Source organism: Enoplosus armatus, chromosome 18 (genome assembly GCF_043641665.1).
Source record: "Enoplosus armatus isolate fEnoArm2 chromosome 18, fEnoArm2.hap1, whole genome shotgun sequence".
Classification (NCBI taxonomy): Eukaryota; Metazoa; Chordata; class Actinopteri; order Centrarchiformes; family Enoplosidae; genus Enoplosus; species Enoplosus armatus.
In genome coordinates, this window is record NC_092197.1 from 15621785 (window position 1) to 15643975 (window position 22191).

Below are 22191 nucleotides of genomic sequence, written 5' to 3' on the forward strand. Positions count from 1 at the left end.
AATGAGGAGTTAAACAAATGTGACCGTATGTCAACAGAAGACTCGACAACAAAAGGCACGACGATGCATGAAACAGACTCAACATACTGTGTGGATACTGCTCAGCCGGCAATTAAACCCCGGGACCAAAGAATTCCATCTGATACGGCCAAGTAGCTTTTCACTGATAATTAGTGCCACAATGATTAGGTGAACAGGAAGTTAATCCATGACAGAAAGTTGTTATTCCTGCTTCTCAAATATTTGGATTTGCTGTTTTGTCCATTTATATCTATATCTATATCCATTTATATCTATATCTATATCTATATATAGATATAGATATATATATATATCTATATATATATATCAAGTATCAGTCCAATGCATTACTTACACAGACTAAAGCTTAGATCTCTCACTTGGCAAACATGTATGTAATGTAACCCACATTTACCTGCCACTTAGAAAATCTAATAGCTTTAATAGCTTAAAATGTCCCACATCCCAACCCCCTCCAGCCTGCCACCTCCTCATATACCAATAACAACCTCAGGTCCGGTCCGAGCGGATCATCATCTGCTGCCCACCATCAATTAACTTCATGACACACGGGTGATGGACAACAAAGGGAATACTGCCATCAACTCTGTCCACAACCACTTCCCTCAAAAGACATTACAAGTCTCATAAGACCAGCTGTTACCACAAAAGCTTCTTTCTGATGGCTGTGTATGAGCTCCAACTTAGCCTGACTCCTTCTCTCAAAACAAGAAAAATATGTTTGCAACCTGCCCCAGCTACCACTCTCTAGTCCCAGAAAATATCAGCTATTCCGTCACTAAAGCAATCACATGCCTGAAGCAGCATCTGCACACTTCCAATGCTGCAGAATCATGGGGTCCATGTGAGCCATGTGTGCCATGTGTCCACTCGGCCCTGCCCTGATCCACAGCAGGAGTCTCCCCCACATGTCCACTTGCAAGGGCAACCACTTATCCGTTGTGGGAAGACATCGCCATGGAGATGCAGCATCTCAGCTAGCAATGAATAAGCAACACTGTCGAGCTGAACTACCAGGGGGATGAGTCACAACATCAACCCCTGCCCAAGCACCCTTTTTCCCTGTTATCTATGGGCTGCATAACCCCTACCAGCTTACGCTCTCCATAACAGTAATCAATAAATGGACAAGCTCTAAAGTGAAAGGCCCCATTTATCACGAAACTCTTAATTGCTTTCTGAAGTAAGTGGCACCAAACTGACTCGCCTCTTTGGACCTTTTCCCTGCTTGGAGCCTTTCACTTCCCCAGCTTGGTGTATTGATGCCAGAATTACTTCTGAGGCTCATTGTTTTCAGGTTCTGCAGAAAAATACCTTGATTCTTCACCTTTTTTTCGAAGGAGCACACAGGTTTAAACTGATTTTCTTTTGAATTTAATATTCCCCACACATCCAAAAATTGTTGGGTTTCTTTTTGTAAGATAGTGATGACAGGATGATCTGAAATCAGCCATCCTTAATGGAATATCTGCAGTGAACTGCATGCCACATATGAAGGGGCTGATGAACTGTATCCATTTTAGAGTGGAGGCACAACGCTTAGCCTGAAATAAAGAGTGCTTCCTCTAACCTCACAAGAAATTACTCAATTTTTATTAAATGTAATATTAGGGAAAACGAGCGGCAGAGCAATATCACACAGCAGAGGCCACATATTTTATGAGTGAGGCATTGTCATGTTTGTGTGTCATAATAGCGCACAGCAATTACTTAAAAGGACGCTGAGTAGCAATTTGCCACTTGTTACTTGTGAACACAACTTGCAAACTTCACTGCAACCGATCTATTAGCTAAATAGCTACTAGCTAGATTAAATTAACCAGCAAGCTAAGCAGTGCAATCTAACTATCAACAAGCAGGATCATTTTATGAGAGGCTGATGCTGCTTCAACAGGAGAGGATTCCTGCTCTGCATGGTTGTGACAGTCATTACACAACAGTGACTCGGATAACATTTGCAAAGGCATTAAACAAACTTCAGACCATGACAGAAGGCGTTTGCTTGATTGTGTAAACACAAACGAGTGGAGCTATCTAAAGGATGTTTGAACAGAATTAGCTGTGTCTGTGACAAGACACAAGGCCTGACGTCTCGACTGTGTTTTCAATTTCATACAGGGATTTTGAGAAGGGTTCAGGATATTTTGGGGAGTGTAGGATTTATTCCCGACACAATACTGACTTGTGTCCAGCTTGTGGCTATCACCCGCAGGTAAAATACTAGCAATAATAATACAGTAGAAAGCAAGAGAACAGTCAGACTAAAAGGGCATTAGACCGAATGCATTCAAAAACGTATTTCTTCCATGTGTTCATCTCCCTCTCCTTCGTCAACAGGCCTTGCGATTTACTGGCTTCAAGGAGAATGTCGTTTCAAAGAGGACAGATCATCAAGTTACATGACAACAGGACGGAGGGATATACTCCCTGTCTTCAGACAAATGAAAGTTGCAAACCCTGCCATAGGTTTAGCAGCAGTTTCAACTTTTAGTCCACTTTGATTTCAAGTCCTAAAACAAACAAAAGTTCACTTTATGACCCAAATGCTCAGTGACATTTCACGCATCATTTCTGCAAAGGATGCCATCAACTTCGACAAACAGTACAGGAAAGGGTACTGCAGATCAGAGGTCAGCATATCCTGTCTCCATTTATCACAAGGGACACAACTGGATGGATGTTTGTTGTCCATATTTCAGGTAACTGCAAAAAAGGTATATTACAGACTAAAATAGCTTGTCTTAAAACTCTAAAAATGTTTTTTTTTTAATTATTGTATTCAATTATTGTAATTTCTAAAAAAAACATGTGAACAAGATTGAATTACCATGTTTAAAATTAATACTGTCCTTATTCACAGAAAGGGAAAAGAAGACGAGGAAAAGAGGAAGAAAAAAAAGTTTGATAAAATCCCTCCTTTTAAATAACAAAAATAACACTTTATGCCAAACTTTATAAGAAGCACTGTTCGAAAAAATGATATTACAAGTAGTTTGGTGGGGCTGGCTCCGTCATTACAGATGTGCATACATGTGCGGTTAAAGTGAATGAAGCCTGCAGCTCTGTTTTGAGCCTGCAGCATGATTTTCTGTCGTTTTTTCCCCCCCTCCTGGCAGAACTGGACCAAATTGCTGAGCATAGGTCTCGTTGTCACAGAATAGGATATTGCATAATGTGCTTTGCTGCTGTAAAGGATGCTAAAGCAGGCAAGGTTTGTCCTCCACCTTCTTTTTTTCATGTTAACATGAATAATAACATATCATGTCCATGTAAAAAAGACTTTAACCTCGTTTTGACAAATGCAATACACATTAAGTAAATTATTATATTGTTATTATCATTTGGAAGTTACCCAGGAGGGACTCTACACCAGGGTACTGGTATCAGTTTTCATCATCCAGTATATTTATCAGTCAGATTGTTAGTTCCATTAACATTGCTGTACGTGTGATTTAGTTACTATAAATCCACATCAAATAACACTTCATTTTCAAAACCTATATTATATCAGTTTATTTGTCTCCCAATCCATAACTCTTATTCTGGGCAGGGGTCACCCTACACTGACGACAGATTATACTCATGGCTACTGTTTTTCAGTGATATCTCAAAGTCAACACACACCACAGGTCAGTGGTGGTTCTGCTAAAACAGCTGGTATGGTAGGCTCCCATAGCAGAGAGATAACATATGACATCCTAGTTAGGACAACAGTCTCAACTATGAGTATTGTTTTTGTGAGTCTGGGTTTTAAAAAAAAAAAAAAAACGTAAAATCACGACAGGACAAACGTTTTAGCCACTTTTCTAAAACCTGTTGTGAGTCCCGGAGGGGGGATGCCCGCCTGCCAGAAAACCTGTTCTGTAAAATTTCGTTGACATTATCAGATGGAATTCAACAAACTCGGGTTTTACGAGTAAAACTAACTCTTAATGTCGGTCGCTTCTAAGCGCATAAAGAAATAAAAAAAAAAAGAAAGCTAAAACGTACCTCTGACGCACAGTAACGACATGGCAAAGCGCTCCCAGCGACAATCCAGTAGTTTCACACAGTTTGTAGGGCAGCCTCTCAGCGGGGATTTACTCTGTCCGGTATCATTGCAACGTCCGTTAAATGACTTTTCAAACGGCTGACAAGCTCCGAGTCGGTGTTTACAGGTGGTTCTCTGGTGCTGGACTTGGGCAGAGAGCGGCAGCCCTCCGCCACGGCCACGCCATTGTTAAAACTCTCATCACAGTTTTTCAGACTGACAATCTGAGGGGACTGTGGGAGGGGGCAGGCGTGGTAGAGGCACCTGTTACTGGCGTCTGACACGCCCAATGAGAAGCTGGAGGGCGGAGCCGCCTAAAGAAATCTGACCAATCGCTGAGAGGGACAGATTGGGGGAAGAAACAGGTGACGCACACAGATTGTAAGCAGACCAAACACCTGAAACTTTTTGTAAAAGTGAAATGCTGAGCTGTTTCATGACCTTTTTAAAATAGCTGTTATTTTTGTTATTTTTATTTTGTTTGTGGCTTTATAATTAGTCTCCTATATTTATTAACATATGCCTTTTCAGACAAAATGTGTTTTTAAGTGGATGTGAGTGGTAGCTAATTTACAATTTTATGGCTTTTGATTTCTCCTAATGTATCTGCAACATACTAGACCACTGATTTCTTAGTTTCTCAATTATCTTTTATTTCTCAGTTTATGGTTCTTTTTATTCTCAGTTTTATCAATGCATTATTCCCATGTATTTTTATCCCAATATTTTATCTTCATCTTTAGCATTACCCTTTCTGTGGTTTGATTCTTTTAAGCCATAGTTGCTGCATACTATTTAAATGTGTTTTACTTGTATGCTTTTGTGGGAAGTGTCAAGTCAGGCCAGGATTATCAAGCACTTCAAGAGCTTTAACGAAAAGCAGCCCATGTAATACCCAACAATTAAAAAAAAGACATAATGCATTTATATATTAGCGTAATCCCTGGCTGTCCACTATCTACTTGGTCCTTACCACAACATTTGACATCTGTCCCAGTTTTTCTGTGCACCTAAAACCTAAGCTGACACTCCATGTGCCACATTCAAGGTGTGATTTTAAAAGCCATGACATAAACCAGGGGACCCCAAACAACAATAAATTAGAGTTTAGTAAATCTGAGTATGACCTTTTTTCCAGGGAGCCACACTGTACAGCTGCAGCAGAGCTCAAACAAAATCAACAGCACCACCCTGTGTATGCAGTGAGTCATTACAATGGGTCCTGACGCATTTACGGACTTATTTAATGGAAGGGATAAAAGACAAAAACTTGAATAACCGAGGGTACTGCGAAGCTATATAGGTGCAGAAGATTCGCATAGTTACCACATACTGTTTGTCTTTGCTTACATCTGAGTTTGTGATATCTGCTGTAGTCTATTTCTAGTAATACTATGCCACTTTTACACAAATTACAATTTGTTACAGACTATTTTACTCCTTCCCCTCCTCATAAAATATGGGGCATTTAAAAGGTTGACCTCAAAAAGAAATTTGGCTTTTATTATTATTATTGGTAGAAGTAGTAGTTGTTCTTGTAGACCATTATTGTACTAACGGAACCATAGCCACTTGGTTCTTGTAGCCCGCACTGGCGGGGTTTTTCACCGTCGCACCACTGATGTAACTTTCATTTCCTCATCGGCAAGGGTCACACACATGAGCACAGAGTTTAGTTAGAGTCCAGTCTTCGAAGCTGAATCTTCTTTATACAATCCCTTGACTTTATTTTGAATGATGTTGCGGACGCTGTGTCGGACCGGCGGGGCGCTTCTGCAGGTAAACAAAAGCGTCACAACCACATCCCGCTTGTTAGCTCGTGCAGACCTGCTGACAGCTCTTCACCCATCCGCGGTTAGAGTGTCATTCAGTGTGTGTGTGTTCATAATCCACGAAATGTCACTCTTCATCCCGATAGAAGTATCGCTGAGTCCCCGTACTAAGTTTACAAGACAGGCACCTTTTTCTTTTTTTTTAGCTGACCACTGACTGACATGCTAACCATTCATTCTGGGTAGAAAACGTACTACTGGGCTACATAATATATAAATATGCATATATATATAGAGACATACATACTGTTCTGCAAAGGAAGGAAATACATTGAGCAGCTTGACCAAAAATAAGAAACAGTACAATATATAAAGTGAGCTGAAGCAACGTAAATCTACAAATGGTTCTAAATCACTATTTATTTAATTAATTGTTGTAGTGTTTTGCAGTCTATACCCCTCAGAGCAGTAGTTTAGACTTAAGTTGTGAGATTCTAATCTTAGGTTGTGTTTTATTTGCAGTGATTACTCGTAAGTCATTGATAAAGTAATAATGCTCAGTATCTGCTGGTTCCAGCTTCTCCTGTGTGAGAACTTGCTGCTTTTCTTCATTGTAAATTGGATATATTTGGGTTTCCAACTGCTGATTCGTCCAAACATGCCATTTGAAGATGTCAGCTTTGGCTCTTGGAAAATGTTAGAGGCATTTTTGCACTATTTTCTGACTTTCTATAGACTAAACGATGAATTGATGAATCAAGCAGGATTTGGGTTTGGAAAGCATGTTTTTAAGGATGGATTTTGAAATATGACGTTCATTCATCAAGCTGAAGTTCTACAGTCTCATGGCATTTTGTTGTAACTGTGTGTCTCCGTAGCAAACCCAGAGGACGGCGCCGAGGTTGTGGGTCACACCAGCACAGCAGCGATGGGCGTCCAGCTTGCCCATGAACACCGTGGTCCTGTTTGTGCCCCAACAGGAAGCCTGGGTGGTGGAGAGGATGGGTCGCTTCCACCGGATCTTAGAGCCGGTATGACCCCTTATTTTCAGAAGATTCCTGATGAAAGAACACTCATGTCAAATATTAGCTCAGTAACCCTTTGATCTCTTTTAGGGTTTAAACTTCCTCATACCCTTACTTGATCGAATTCGCTATGTGCAAAGTCTCAAAGAGATTGTCATTGATGTCCCGGAGCAGTCTGCAGTATCTCTAGGTGAGGGGTCAATAAAGTATCAAATTTCCTGATGATTAATATACAGCTAAGCTTGTGTGACATCATTGAATAGATATACAGTATATTTAAAATGAGTGTACCTTGTTTTTACAGATAATGTAACACTACAGATTGATGGAGTGCTTTACTTGAGGATCCTAGACCCTTTTAAGGTGCGTTGTTAAGACGTAGACCTGCTTCAGATGCTGGAATGGTTGTCCGCTCCATCGTATTGTTGTACTCTGATAAATAATATGACCAGTTGTGTTTGTTCCCAGGCCAGTTACGGTGTTGAGGATCCAGAATACGCCGTCACGCAGTTGGCACAGACCACCATGCGCTCAGAACTGGGCAAACTCACACTGGACAAAGTGTTCAGGGTAATGACGAACTACCGCTGTGTCTCATGTTGTTCTGTAGGCTTGTAATTGAAGGTGTCGTAAGCACTTCTAATGTTCCGATTTTTGTTTCATTTGTTTTTTTTAATTTTCTAAGGAAAGGGAGTCCCTCAATTCCAACATCGTCCACTCCATCAACCAAGCGTCAGACGAGTGGGGAATCCGTTGCCTCCGTTATGAAATCAAAGACATACATGTTCCACCTCGTGTCAAAGAATCCATGCAGATGCAGGTGAGGCGAAGAGAATGAATATGTTGCTGGACAACTAAGGTCAACTCATCCTTTTTCATTCATGCTAACTGAGTTTTCTCTTATGTCAGTACATCGTAGTAGTGAAGAACTCTTTATACGCCTTCAGCAACAACGGACTGCCATGTTGCTTTCGCTGTAGTAGCAAGACAAAAGCCACTATAAAAATTCAGACTCTGGTCGAGCAGGAAAATAGTTTTAACATGAGTTTTTTGTGTTTCCTCTGCACAGGTGGAGGCTGAACGCAAGAAGAGAGCCACAGTGCTGGAGTCCGAGGGGACGAGGGAAGCGGCCATTAACGTCGCTGAGGGCCGTAAACAGGCTCAGATTCTGGCCTCGGAGGGCGAAAAAGCAGAGCAGATCAATAAAGCGGCTGGTGGGTGCACTCAGAGACCCAGTTTGAGTTGAATAATCTGTAGTTTTTATGCAGCTTCTGTGCTCAAAGGGGTGGTTCTTGCTTTCTCCCATATCTGCTGCTGTTAATCATGTTTTAAGTCGAGGTTATAGGGCTGAAAATACTTACACAACTTACATGTGACGAATCGCTGTGTTCCCTCCAGGTGAGGCCAAAGCGGTCTTAGCCATAGCAGAGGCTAAAGCTCGGGCTATCCATATGCTGTCGGACGCTCTGACTGAGCAGGTGAAGCAGTGGTTTTTGTTTTTTAATCATCACAGTTTTATGTATGAAAGCTAATTAGAGATTTTTCACTTACTTTTGCTCATTTTTATTGTGCATCGTACAGAATGGGAATGCAGCAGCCTCACTAAGTGTGGCCGAGCAGTACGTGTCTGCTTTCTCCAACCTTGCCAAAGAGTCCAACACCATCCTGCTGCCCTCTAATACTGGTGACATTAGCGGAATGGTCACACAGGTGTGTATACCTACATCATTATATGTTATTCATGTTAATCGCCACCAGATAAAGTATCTTTGTTGCTTTTTGTTGTCGTCCGTCATGACAATAATGCTTCTCATCCCTTGTCCCTGCGCTCCAGGCTATGACCATTTACGGCACGTTGGCAAAGGCGAGCCCAAAAGTAGCACGGGAAGCGGTGGAGGAGAAGAGCGAAGAGCTTGTCAACCAATCAGCACCACCTCAATAGCAGAGTGAATGAACTCAGTGAATGAACTCAAAGCAGTAAAATGGCACCAGGAGCAGCAGTTTATGTTTCAGTTATTGGGGCGCCAAGGCATCGCTGTGTGAGCAGAGTTCACATAACCGTCTACTGGCAGGACAGAAGGAAAAACTTTATAAACTTCTGGGATGTTTTTCCTTGGAGTCCTGGGAAAAATCACACCTTTTTGTAAGAGGATTTTTAATCTTCGCTGACTATTGTTTATGTACAGTTATTGTCAGATTGGGGAAATAAACACCAGCCTTCAGCCAAATATACTCATACCAGTGACTTTGGCAGGCTGACAAAATGGAGAAATTGATAACAGGGTTTGGGCCACTGTGGCCAGTGGACACAAAAATAAGTTGAGGTATGTATTATTGCATACATCTGAATAGAATTGGATGTAAAGGTTTTGAATTTGGCTGCTCTTCTTCAAAGTTTAAGTGAAACATACAATGTTTTCTCCTTTGGCAACCTGTTTTCCAGGGCTGGCCCAAATCACTAGTTTTCAGGTTCTGCGGGTTCACTAGTATTAATGTGGTAATCACAGTTAGCTCAGGTGAGCCATCTGCTTTGATTCGGCTTGTTAACAGCCCTCAGTGACAATTCTTCAGCTGTATTCAGCGTCGTTGGGACCAGCATCTGAGAGTTGCTACATGTGATGTCTGGTTGGATGCCTCAGAATGGTGGAAAGTTTAGTCAACTCACAATTTGGCCCATGTTAAATTAAAACATTATGTCCCTGAAAAACGTAGTTCAGTATTTGCTTTAGTATCTTTAATCATCTTGAGAAGGTGTCCCATTTTTAAATTAATCAGAAATAGTTCCCTCTCGATAACTAGTTAGTATACAAAGTCAGCCCGAGGAACAGATGTTCCTGTCCTCTTTGTATTTGTGTTCACCTCTTATGTCTTATGGAATATATTTATTACATTTCATGGTTCTCTGCAAAGACAGCAAGTTTGTCATTTCATAGGCCTCACTGATGCTTACAGGTTTATGAAAAAATAGTGCAAAAAACATATTGGCAGGTGTGTCATTTAAGACTTACAAAGTAAAGAGACTTTCAGTAGGTTTCTGGCGTGGTGGAATGGAATGACGTGAAGCACTTGTTTAAAAATATACAATTATGTAAGAAGAAGGTGGTGTAGAACAATTCATGAGAAACGACTGGACTTCGTCAAATGTAATCATTGGAAGGCCTCTGTTGATGATGATGAAGAAATGCATATGATCTGAAAATGGATGTTTAAGTTGACCTCCATGTTTTTGGTCATTGTTTGGGTTCAATGTTAAATTACCATGAAATAAAAAAAAAAATAAAGAGTTGACTAGGTTTGTGTGTCAATAAATGTATTTCAAAATGTACCATTATGATTTGAAATCAGTGGAGCTATGGTACAAATATGCCAGGGTTCATTCCATGTGGCATGCTGGGGAGAAACAAAAGTGCCTGAATTCATGAATTCATTCATTTTGTGTTCCAAAGTACACCAAATGTCATTAAAAGGAATTATAAAAACTGCTATTAACTGAAAGGTTTTGGCAGCATAGGAGAAGACAAAAAAGGGCATGACGCACCATAATGGAGATGGCTCAGACTTTAAATAGAATGTATTTATTTATTGTTTATTTGTTTAACAAAAGTTATCTGCTCTAGATTGTTTTTCACAAAATTACAATCCACAGAACACTGAATGAGTTTTTGGCTCCTTGACAGACACAGACACATCCCGCCTCTCAACCAGTGGGTGTTTGAGCCCTCTACTTTGTCTTACGGACGGTTAGACCAAAATAACATGAACAGCTTGAGGCATGTAGTTTTGTATGCATGGTATTTTAAATCAAGTTAATAATTGTCCTAAATCATTAAATAACTTTAAAAGTTATCCATAATCCTTGGTTCATTATTGTTCATCATAACAGTTAGACATCAGAACTGTGAAAAAAATATCTATGACGACTGAGCAACTGAGCCCTTCTTCAATTTTTTTTTTTTCTGATTTACAGACCCGGCTGAGGTTTGGTTTGGTTTACAGAGTAATACTAGGTTTTATTGCGTCTCAGTTGTTGTATCCAACGGTTGGGACCAAGATGTGCCTGAAAGTCGAACTGTAGGGCAAAAATATTGCTAATTCTTGTGCTACACAGAAAAACGTCCGCCTCATATTTCCGCCGGGTTGCATGCACGCTGGAGTTCCTAGCTGTCAACGGCCATCTAATCTCATTGTACCGGTGCCCCAATGAAGGTGAGCGTGGTGTCGCGTCGTTCTCTGTTTACCTGAGACACCTGTACCCGCGTTGTTAACGCACACACTCACGTCCGCCCTCCGGCCGAGAGAGGACGAAAACCCGACTGCTACAAGGTCAGTGACAAGAGCGAGGCGAGCTAGCCGCGGCTAACAGCGTTAACTTACTAACGTTAACCGTCTCCTCCTCTTAACGTTAGCTAGTTAATATTACCTGTCACGTCTGAACGCCTTGTGCCGTGTTTATTGGTTGAAGTGGAACTTGAGGTTTCTGCCAAGTTACACGCTGCCAGCGTTAGCATCTCGTGTAGCAGGTGTTGCCCACAGACAGCTGCTCCTTTGACTTTTTTTTGTACCTTGGTGTGAAACAAGTGTGCCTGAATTTTAACTGTACTGCTGTGACCCGTGTGTTTAGGATGAAGGGGCTCCCGGTGCTGTCCCTGCTCTTTTGGATGTGCGCGGTGTACTTTGTAGGCATCTACCTGTTCGTGGGTGGATTCCTGCTGGTGAGGCTGGAAGTGAACAGGACCAGCACCTGTGGGGACGTGCTGCAGCCCGGAGAGGAGCCCGTGGACTTCTGCCGCGCCCAGCCGCGTTTCCGCAGGGTCGTCCTCCTCATCATCGACGCCCTCAAGATTGACTTCGCCCGGTTCGACCGCAACAACACGACGCCCCGGCCTTATGAGAACAAGCTGCCCGTGCTGGAGGAGACAGTCTCAGTCAGGCCTTCCCACAGCCGTCTGTACCCCTTCCGTGCTGACCCGCCTACGACCACCATGCAGAGGATCAAGGGCTTCACCACCGGCTCCCTGCCTACCTTTGTGGATGTAGGTAATAACTTTGCATCCAGTGCCATCTTGGAGGACAACCTCATCCACCAGTTTGGGCAAGTGGGTGAGTAATAACACAGCTGCTAACAAAGTGCAATTATTATTATTATTATTATTATTATTATTATTATAGACAGCAGTGGTGACTATTAAAGGGTAGAACACTGCTGTCTATCGGTTAAAACTTTCAAGCATGTTGAACATCTAGCTACACCGCCATGAATTAATGAATAATTACCACCCAAATCTTTGAGTCCAGTCTTAAAACTAAGGTGAAAATTAGTTGGCACAAACTAAATGACGATGTTGTGTGTCCCCTCACAGGCAAACGAGTGGTGTTCATGGGCGACGACACATGGGAGAGTCTTTTTCCTAAGAAATTCCACCGCTCTCTGCCATTCCCTTCTTTCAATGTCAAGGACCTGCACACTGTGGACAATGGGATCCTCCAGCACCTCTACACAACCAGTGTGTATTTGCTTAATATGTTTTTATTGTACCATGAGAGTTTACAGTTTGACATGCATTATGTGCAGGCTACAGTGTGACAGAAACTTTTACTGGTGAGCTATGCAAGACCATAAGCAACTGACATGCTGTTAATGGTATGCAAAGTAGAATTGCACAATTGGGTACACTTCTGTATTTTGTACCTCTTCTTGTATTGTACTTGTGCTTCACATGTCTCCGTCTCTCACTTTCTTGGACAGTGGTGGGGGATGACTGGGATGTCCTGGTCGCTCATTTCCTCGGAGTGGATCACTGCGGTCACAGGTTTGGTCCCGACCACCCGGCCATGGCCGACAAGCTCACCCAGATGGATGGAGTCATCAGGTTAGACAACAGTACAGCTGCTGCAAGCTTGTTTCACGGCGTCCCCCAGCTGCAGTCATTACGTACTGTCATAGTGCACCCTTAGTGTCTCTTAGTGACACTGTTATTGTACTTTAAGTTAAGGAATAAAACTGTTACCATTTTTAGCACTGCTAATAATTAATGTTTAATTAACAATTTAACTTAAAATTCAGATATTCCTTATCTGAGAAATCATGTATTTTAATCGCATGATTCCTAATTAACCTCTTCTTGAAACCCCTCTGACTACATTGATCCTTTTCCTCCAGGTCTGTGATTGACCGTCTGCAGAATGACACCCTCTTGGTGGTGATGGGAGATCACGGCATGACGGACACCGGAGATCACGGTGGAGAAAGTCAGAAGGAGACCGACGCTGCCATCTTCCTCTACAGTCCTTCGCCTCTGTTTCCCCGACCGCCGTCCCAGGTCAGTAGAGTAGCTGCCTTTTTCACAGTCAGTGTTAACATGAGGTGGTTAATACAGTCATGCGAAGGAAGGACATACAAAAGAACGTTATTTTGTGGTAAGTTAGTAGGATGAATTCTAGCCAACTTACCAGTTTTAAAAAGGTTTTAAGCTATGCTGTGCTGAAGAGAGGCTTGAGGGAAAGGGATAAATACAAATGTAAAGGATCTTTTTAGTCTATTTCCTTCAGCGTTGAACACAGACCTGCAGCATTTTGTTCGAATTTGCAATTTTCTTCACGAGGACATATTTTAGGTGAAAGATTCTAAAATCGTATCTTGATCTTGATTTGGATAGTACTTAATTTGTACGTCACTTTGGACAAAAGTGTCTGCCAAATGAATGAATGTAAATGTAGCAAATATAAAAACAATAGAAACACAGTGGAAGTGGTAATCAAAATAAATCACAGGTCTAACGTAAAAAAAACAAAAAACAATAATAAGCCTAATTAAATTATAGTTCTGGTCCACTATGTAAGTGAATAAAATGATATACTGACAGTTAAGAAATACAGGGTTTATAGACAGGTCTTTCAAAGTCTTAATTAAGACTTAAGCGTAGAAAGTGTAGAAGTTCTATTAATAAGGAAGAACAGTAATGACAAAAAAGTATAATAGAATTGTAATAGACTAAATTATAATAATAATAATAATAATAATTTTGCTGATCATCTTATATATTTCAGATTTCCTGTTTTGTCCCTGCTTCCATCTATTTGTGTTTTTTATTTCTTTTTACTTTATCAACAAATATCCGTTTCCATCACATTTATCCCACCAAATCAGAGTGTTTGCTGTCTTATGAAACATCGAATATTCCATGCATGATCATTTCCATTCACGGTCGGCTGTGCAGTTCCCTCAATCTGCTAAATTGATGCTGGCAGGTGGTCTCCGCCTCCTCTGGGATAAAAGTGGATCTCACACTAGAAAAGTGAACTTCACCGCTGATTTCCATAATTGTAGTGTAATTGGAGTGTTACATAATACATTGTGGAAAAAAATCAGTTACATGACTACACAGAAATGGCAGTACTACAAGAAAAGGGGAGATTATTAGACATGGTGTCCTCTTAGACTGAGACACTCTTTTATTTTGCAATCAGTTATTCATAGATTCACTTTAAATGTCCTCATTACACAGAGACTCTTCTGAACTGTCAGAGCAGGGCTTTAAATCACAGATAAATGGAATAGTCATCTCTAACACAGCAGGCTTTTATTTTCTCATGTGTGTAGAGCGATCCGGACGTGGTGCCCCAGACAGACCTGGTGCCCACCCTGGCTCTGCTACTGGGAGTTCCCATCCCGTACAGCAGCGTGGGCCAGGTTCTCCTGCCTTTATTCCCTCCTTATGGGCAGACAGAAGGTGCAGTTGGAGGTCTCAGCCAGCTGGAGGCGCTGTGGATCAATGCAAAACAGGTACAAATAGAGTTTTTTTTCTCCACACAGAAAAAGCTTCAGACTTCACATAAGCACGTTCAGTAGTTGTGTGATTTTTTTTTTTTTTTTGTGTGTGTGTGTGTATTTAATTTCGCCTCATGTGACCATTGTGTTTCTGAAGGTCAACCGTTTCCTGGAGACTTACTCTGGCATGGCCAAAGACATCCCTCCAGAGAGCCTCTCTCGGCTGAAGGATGAATTCTCCCGCCTTTCCTCTGAGTACCTCACCACGGTTAGAGAGGGTCGGTCACCCTCCCCACAGCTGGCCGCCTCCCTGCAGGCCTACCTCACCTCTGTCAGAGACACCTGCCGAGCTACCTGGGCTCAATTCCACCCGCTCAAGATGGCAGCAGGCTTAGCCATCCTGGCATTCGCCTGCTTGATGTGTTTCGTCCTGTCTGAGCTGTCCCTCGTGCTGATCAGGGAGACTGGTCCCGGACTGAAGGCCCCAGTAGTCGTGGCACTGACAACGGGGGGTTGTGTGGCTGCTGGTCAGCTGCTCACACAAGGCTACATCGAGGTAGCGTGGTGCCTGGCAGCTGCTGCCCTCAGCTCCGAACTTCTCTTTCTGTGGAGAGCTCGTCGATCCAGGACAGTTACTTTGGCAAAGAACGGATCTAAAGCTCCAAAGTGTGCAACCTGGCTGACCCCGCACCACCTCCTCGTCCCCCCTCTCTTGGTGCCACTCCTCCGCTGTGCCTCCCTGCTCTCGGATAGCTACGTGATCGCTGAAGGTCGCGCAGTGACCTTTCTGGTGTTCTCTCTGGCGCTCTACATTCCCATCCACCTCAACTGGGATGGCCTGCTCTTACCCCCCATCCATGACCCTCTGAAGCCTGCAGGGCTCCTGCCTTCCGCAGCCTTGTCCCCATCGACTGTGAGGAAAGAAAGCAGCACCCTCCTGGCCTGCTTAGGACTTCTAATTGGCAGCCTCTACCTCTCCCTCTCCTTCCACGGCTGTCGGGAAGAACAGGGCTCCTGCCAGCCGTCCCCGTTCCTTTCTCCTCTGTCCCGGTTGCAGGACAGCCAGCTGAAGAACCTCCACTATGTCCTCTCTGTCTGCTCCCTGGGCTTGTGGACGTATCTGCTGAGACGCTGCCTCCGCCACTACGGCAACCTCAACTCCTCAGGTGGGACGGTGTTCACGGCCCGCTGGATCCTCCCACTGCTGTCTGTGTGCCTGGGGCTCCACTGGGCTGTTAGTGCCACACCAGAGGACAGCTTCAGGAATCTGGCCGAGCTGATCAGCCTGGCCCAGCTGGCCCTCCCCAGGGCCGCCTTCTGTCTCCTGGGACTTGGGCTCTTCCTGATCTGGCTCGATCCTCTCACTGTGTTCGTGAAGACCAGGGCTGCAGCTACAGCCAGAGGTCCGTCTCTGCCCCCGCCCAGCTACCGAGCGAGCACCGGCATCAGCCCCCAAGCCGAGCTTCACCACCTCATCCCCCAGATCTACCAGCGCATGCGTCGTTCCCTGGACGACGGAGAGCTGAGCGGGAGCAGCGAGGTGGACAGCAGGCCCGCTGTGGAGGCCTATGGACTGGGAACTGTCTACTCTGCTCCTTTGCTGCTGTTTTGTGGCCTGCTGGGAATCGGTCTGCTGCTGCTGCACCCAGAGGGCATGGCTTTGTCTTTCCTCCTGCTGCTGCTTGAAATGGGAGCTCTGTTGCACATTCACGCCTCCTCCGCTACCCTCAGTGGCCTGAATGATACATATTCTGGTGAGAGTCTCGGAATCACACATCTGTTCTTGTGTGGTTTATTTGTCCCTCATGATGTGGACTTTCTCCTTTTTTAAAAAAAAAAAAGAAAAGGAAAGATTTTACTCTGCTCACCCACCTCCCATTGTTTCCCCCAGGTGGCTTTAACGTGCCCTGGACTCCAATAGTGCTGTGGTCCCTGGCTGCCACCCAGTTCTTCCATGCCACAGGTCACCTTCCCACCTTCCCCTCCATCCAGTGGGGCGCTGCCTTCGTGGGTTTCCCTGATGGACACACAGGCACCGTACTGCCCGCCTCACTGGTTACCCTCAACACTTTTGCCTCACACATCTTGTTTGCAGGTAGTTATTATCTAGAGAAGCAGCAATAAATGAATCATGATCCTTTAGGGAAAATAGGTTGTTGTTGCATTGCAAAAGTAAGGATGGCAAAAATGATGGCACGCTGATTTGTTCAAGAACAAAAGTATTGTTTTGACTACATGGCTAATGCATATTTATTTACAACAAAATAAAAGTCTATTTGTATATATAGATGATATATATAAAATAATAATACTAATAAATGTGACACATTGAAACATGCCATTGCCAAGATATAACCATCATGAGAAATACATTTTTAAGATAAAGTTATGTCAGTTAAGAATACACTGTTTTACAGTTTTACATGTGTATCAAGTGATGCATTTTGTATTTGGTGTAATTTTGGTGGATGTTGCTCAGGGGAAATATAGAAACCGAGCAAGCAGAATTAATCTAAAAGGAAATGAAAACAAACAAAGCAGCTAATTTATAGAGTTTTCAGCTCAATGCTAGAAATGAAACTGAATCTGTGACTGGCTGATTTGTAATTGTGTGTCCACGTCTCATTGTCTTCAGTGGGTTGTCCCCTGCTGCTGTTCTGGCCCCTTGTGTGTGAGGTGCGTGGGAGCAGGGGAGGAAGAGCGTGTGGTGAAGAGGGAGAGGACGCTGTGATGGAGATGAGACTGAGAGAAAATCCCCAGCAGTTCAGCTCTGCTCTTCTACAACTCTCAACACGCTACCTCTTTATTCACGGAGCACAGGTACGTCCATAGACCATGGAACGCTTTAGTTCACTCGGCTATTAACTATTTAAAACATTTCGTTTCATTTTGAACCTGTTTTATTGTATTTAGTTTTTATTTCTTTTGTTCAGTCTTCCCCTTTCCGTATGTTATCAGTATCCCATCACTCCAGTCAGTAACTGTGCATCTCTTCACAGCTCTTTGCGTCAGTCTGTGCAGCTGCTATCCTCAGGAGACACCTAATGGTGTGGAAGGTTTTCGCACCCAAGTAAGTGCCTGAATGGATTTCCCAGCTCACACAAACTCACTAACAGTAAAGGCTTCTGAGGGTATGTACACGGTGTAACTGCCATCCACTTCCTCTGTCCGGGCTGTTCATTAGTGACGGCCTGCTTTCCTGTGGACATATGTTAGATAGACATATTTGCATCTGCTCATCTTAAAGAAGGAAATTCCTACCTTTTTATTTTTTATTAATGGTTTTATGCTGCTCATTCCCAGTCCAGTGAATATTAGTGAATGCTTGTGAATATGCACTGTTGTTTCCGAAGAAACAAATAGCTTTTTTCCAAATCATTTTAATTTTTATGTGAAAGAAAATACAGATTTCTGAAGTATTATGATGAAAAATGTTCATGTATAGAACTTGGTAGTGTTTGATCTTGGAGCTGCATGTTGTGATTGGTAATCTGTAGAGTTATATTATCTAGTTGAGATGTACTATATTGTCATATTGTTACGTAGGTGTATTGCACAGCCTCTATTAGTACACAGCTCGTTGGAGATGATAGCATTTTTAAATGACAATCGGTACCACCCAGCATCAGAGTCCTCTGTCTTGTCCTTCCAGGTTAATGTTTGAGGCCTCAGGGTTCCTGGTGAGCAGCGTGTCTCTGCTGATCGGGGTCACGTTAGTGCTGAGAGTGGACGTGGCCGTGGGCCGCTGGTTTAAGAGACTCATCCCTGATGCATCCAGGTAGCGACAGCACTGCTGCTGCTTTACCACAGACGCCCACCAGATCTCACTGTGCCACAGAGAAAATGGACATAGTGGTCACTGTAAAGTTTTTCTATAAAAACATTGCCATCGGTGTCTCCCATAAGGATCCCCACAAACATGTCATGTGAGGTTGCCTCTTGCTGTAACTCTTTTTGAGGGCTATGTTGTGCGTTACTGACACTAAGGCCCGCCTCCTTTCCAGCCAGAGGGACATCAAATCTTGAGCATCTGGACTCGCATAGAAGATGTGGGGGGGGGGGTTTCACAGTGATAAGATGATAAGCTTGTAAACCACCTCACTCAGCTGATGAGGTTGAAGGCCTTTGGGGTTCAGAGTTGTATGTGGTTACAGAGAGAACAGCAGTTTGTGAATGTTTCTCCTAAGTTTTCTAACTTGCAGTATGAATGAAACCTTCCAGACAGTCTTGCAAGTGGTTCATGGTGCAGCAGTCAAAAAGCTTCACTAACTACACACAGTTTACACCAGCTACATGTCTGTCAACTCCAGCATTTAAACTAAATTGGCCTTTGAGGCTGATGTACATGTTGCATGCAACAGACTGGCTGATAGTTTAATGTTATGTAAAATAAAATAAACAAGTGACAGTGAAATTTACACTGAAGCCATTTAGCTGATCCTTTCTCCCAGTGATCACAGTTACTGCAGAAACTGAACCTGTGACTCTCCACTTTGAAGCCAATCTGCCACCCAATGTTCTGGAGTGACTTTACGATCAATTTGCAAACTGGTCTACTCCGTTTGGTGAAATCCATCCAAGTGCATTACAGCATGTCTGTCATCTTAAGTGTCTGCTGGAGGAACTTTTCCATTTTTTTGTATGTTTTGTATCTTCAAGATGTTGAAATAGACAGTGCGTCTGGTTACTGCCAATTCATATTATAGTATTACAGTGAGGTTAGTTGTTGTTGTTTTGTTTTTTTTACACAGTTTCGGGTTCTTAATCTGTCTTGAATTTTTTTTAGGGTTCTGATTCTAACTCTATTGCCTATTTATAATTCAGATTTTTTTAATCACTGATGATACATTTTTTTAATCTCAAATAAAACTTTTGTCTTAATTAGGCCTCATACACCTTCTTCCCCTCCTGGAATAGGTGCCTAGCTTTAAGTAATGCCTTTTTTTTATGTGTATGATGTCATTAAATTGGCAGGGTCGTTCAGTCCAGGACCTCCAGAAACACTGTCAGTTAATTTATTTCTGCAGGACGTCTGAGTCAGTGTTCGCTGTAAGATCTGTTACTGTTCTGCAGCTGTAGTCAGCAGCTGAAGCTCATTAGCTAATGCATGATATCGAAGGGATGTTGAGCTCAGGTTGAATTAGCTACAATGCAATAGTGCTGCATTTCTCAGGCTGTTGTACGGGAGTAAGTGGTCATTTAGAGCGGCTGCTGACATCAGCCCAAGTGATGGTTTGGCTAGGTTGTATGATGATGGGACTATTTTTTTTTTCTTCAGTTCTAAAAGATTTAATATATGAATAACTGATTAATTAAATGATTTTACATTCTGTGTAAAAATGTAATAAAACTTTTTTACACAACATCTTGGCCTCTTAATTTATATTTATAAATATAAATAAATATCCAGATTAGTCTCAGTTCATTCCCTGTTGTGATGTTTCAATTTTAAGATTATTTATTGTTGCAGTGCAAACTATTTATAAATGGTGCATAAAGTTAGTATTTAATGTTTTGTTTATTGATCCCAGGACTTGATGGAGGGGATGGGTGCTGCCATAAGTTTTTACTGCCCATCAGTCAAGGCGCTTCATTCATTATTCACCGGGGCTTTCCACATTTCCAGTACCCATAAGTCTAAGTCTTCAAACATCCCACTTGCATAAACAGGTAAAGGACAAGATTAAATTCAAGGAATTTTCAGTTCTTGCCTCAGCCTCTATATAAGGAACAGCTCAAATTCCTTATATTAGAGATTAAGGCAAGCCCTGGTCTTTCCATGTAGAAACTGCAAGGAGAAGCTTCACTTCAGGTCCAACAAGAGGTCATGTGCCTCCACATCAGCTATGAACAATGGATTGTTAGTTCAGCTGCTCATTTTCATTTCTCTACTTCTGATTGATGTGCGTAAACCTGAAACGTGACACTTTTTGTTGATGGAGAAAAAAATGGACCACAACAGTGAGAGTGAGCTGCAAATTAAAAACCTGTTTTTCCCAGTAAATATATTATACCTTGAGATACAGAATACATTTCAAATTGAAGTCAAATGAGTTTTTCTATTAGTTTTGTTACACATATCTGTTTTTTCCCAATAAATGTTGTTATTTTGTGCCATCGAGGGTGTGAAAATCTCACTGCACCTGAAAACTTTTATTTTTACGTCTGTCCTATCTCTTATCCGTTGGAGACAAGCACGCTGGGGTCTAGTGTTCACTTGTCTGGAGAGAATGGGATGGATGGATGGATATGTGGGTGGGACACTTTGCTGATAAGCAAATAAAAGCAACGACTTCTGGGTTTAGATGCCTGCTGAACACTCAGCATCAACATGTGCTTTATTACCTTGACCCTCTAGGCTTTTATTCTAATTGTGTAGTTAATCGGATAATTGAAAGAACTCAGAGTAATAGATTATTTCTCTCACCACTGCAGTAAAACATAGTGTTCAATTAAAGAAGAGTGATACATGCTGATACTTGCGCATTAGTTTCAAGAATCAATTCTCCTGCCAGTATTAGACAACCTATACTAGTTTTGTTATAGCCTGACACTGGTCACTCACCCATTGGTTCTCCTCACACCACATTATTACTTCTAATCCTGGTCTGTTCCCGGTCTCTTGGGCACTTAATTTAAAATTATTTTAAATTATAAGGCCGTGGTCCGTGGTATGCTTATGATTATACATTCACAACCAGTGTCAAGACTAGCTATGCTAACTATGTTAAACTCGACATAGCTTGGCGGCTCTCCCTCATGTGACGTCACGGCCAATAATTTGTCTTTTTTGAGGTGGAAATTAAACTCCCTTAAAAAAAACCAACTGCAGATGTTACTGTAGTGTATATAGATGTTGTTTTTTGTTTCAACATCATTTTCCTATACATTGATTCACTGGAGTCTCCAAACTGCAAGTTGCTCTTTAAATCTCTTTTTATCATTATTCATTAAAAACAGTGTATGATTTCAATGATCAAAGAAGCGTATTTTCACATGCTGTTGTTATCATTTATGCTATTGGGGGGTGTCACTGCCATATAAAGCTGTTATTTGAAGAAACTTTGTTATGACCGAGGAGAAAGTCTTAATTTTCTGCTGGAGGAAATTCATGCCAAATATAGAAAATAAAAATTCTCAGACTTTGCAACTAATCTTATTATTACTTAATGGTGATTTTGGTGCACGGTTGACTGCGACGCAACATAAGCTATTGCTGGACACCACCACATTAGCTTCCTGTTGGATGAATGGTTACAGTCGTCGCAAAATGTGATAATGGAACTTTCTACTGTAAGAATTCACAGAGCTAAAAGCTTCAGAAGATGTATAGATGTAAGAGGAATCTGCTTCAGTGATTATGGCCTTGCTCACCGCATGAATTCCATAGATGCTATTCAGACAATAAGATGCTATTAATAGTTTTGCTCATCCTGCTATACGCTGCTGATACCCTGTTTTCTTACTAAATGTTAGAACTGAGGTCAGCGGCTCACTGGATATGTTGTGTTTGTGTTGTATTGAGTACAAAAAAAAGTGTGTTTTCATACCAGT

General features: G+C 42.2%; 3 protein-coding genes across 3 annotated transcripts in view; 2 read left to right on the plus strand and 1 right to left on the minus strand.

Moving 5' to 3' along the window:
- Positions 1 to 5060, minus strand: part of LOC139301660 (protein unc-13 homolog B-like) — a 61677-nt gene extending 56617 nt beyond the window's left edge. Inside the window, exons 1-2 of the mRNA XM_070925102.1 lie at positions 5046 to 5060; positions 4170 to 4386 (exon numbers count right to left, since the gene is read on the minus strand). Coding sequence (XP_070781203.1) covers positions 4170 to 4386; positions 5046 to 5060 — 232 coding nt within the window. The remainder of the gene's footprint in view (positions 1 to 4169; positions 4387 to 5045) is intronic.
- Positions 5061 to 5720: 660 nt separating this feature from the next.
- Positions 5721 to 10152, plus strand: LOC139301378 (stomatin-like protein 2, mitochondrial). The gene is made up of 10 exons (XM_070924753.1): positions 5721 to 5851; positions 6723 to 6875; positions 6960 to 7059; positions 7174 to 7232; positions 7338 to 7439; positions 7555 to 7689; positions 7939 to 8083; positions 8268 to 8347; positions 8451 to 8579; positions 8704 to 10152. The coding sequence occupies exons 1-10, from the start codon at positions 5807 to 5809 to the stop codon at positions 8809 to 8811; spliced, it is 1056 nt and encodes a 351-aa protein (XP_070780854.1). The 5' UTR covers positions 5721 to 5806; the 3' UTR covers positions 8812 to 10152.
- Positions 10153 to 11491: 1339 nt separating this feature from the next.
- pigo (phosphatidylinositol glycan anchor biosynthesis, class O) lies at positions 11492 to 18419 on the plus strand. The gene is made up of 10 exons (XM_070925179.1): positions 11492 to 11969; positions 12230 to 12373; positions 12616 to 12739; positions 13030 to 13189; positions 14470 to 14652; positions 14795 to 16391; positions 16529 to 16732; positions 17273 to 17457; positions 17637 to 17707; positions 18290 to 18419. Exons 1-10 carry the CDS (start codon positions 11492 to 11494, stop codon positions 18417 to 18419), a joined length of 3276 nt encoding a protein of 1091 aa, XP_070781280.1.
- Positions 18420 to 22191: the final 3772 nt, after the last annotated feature.

Bases quoted from the DNA above. Each gene is read 5' to 3' on its own strand.
- LOC139301378 (XM_070924753.1), top strand. From the start codon at position 5,807: ATGATGTTGCGGACGCTGTGTCGGACCGGCGGGGCGCTTCTGCAG. The intron at 7,060-7,173 runs GTGAGGGGTCAA...TTGTTTTTACAG, and splicing joins GCAGTCTGCAGTATCTCTAG to ATAATGTAACACTACAGATT. The intron at 8,580-8,703 runs GTGTGTATACCT...CCTGCGCTCCAG, and splicing joins TTAGCGGAATGGTCACACAG to GCTATGACCATTTACGGCAC.
- pigo (XM_070925179.1), top strand. From the start codon at position 11,492: ATGAAGGGGCTCCCGGTGCTGTCCCTGCTCTTTTGGATGTGCGCGGTG. The intron at 16,392-16,528 runs GTGAGAGTCTCG...TGTTTCCCCCAG, and splicing joins CCTGAATGATACATATTCTG to GTGGCTTTAACGTGCCCTGG. The intron at 16,733-17,272 runs GTAGTTATTATC...CATTGTCTTCAG, and splicing joins CTCACACATCTTGTTTGCAG to TGGGTTGTCCCCTGCTGCTG.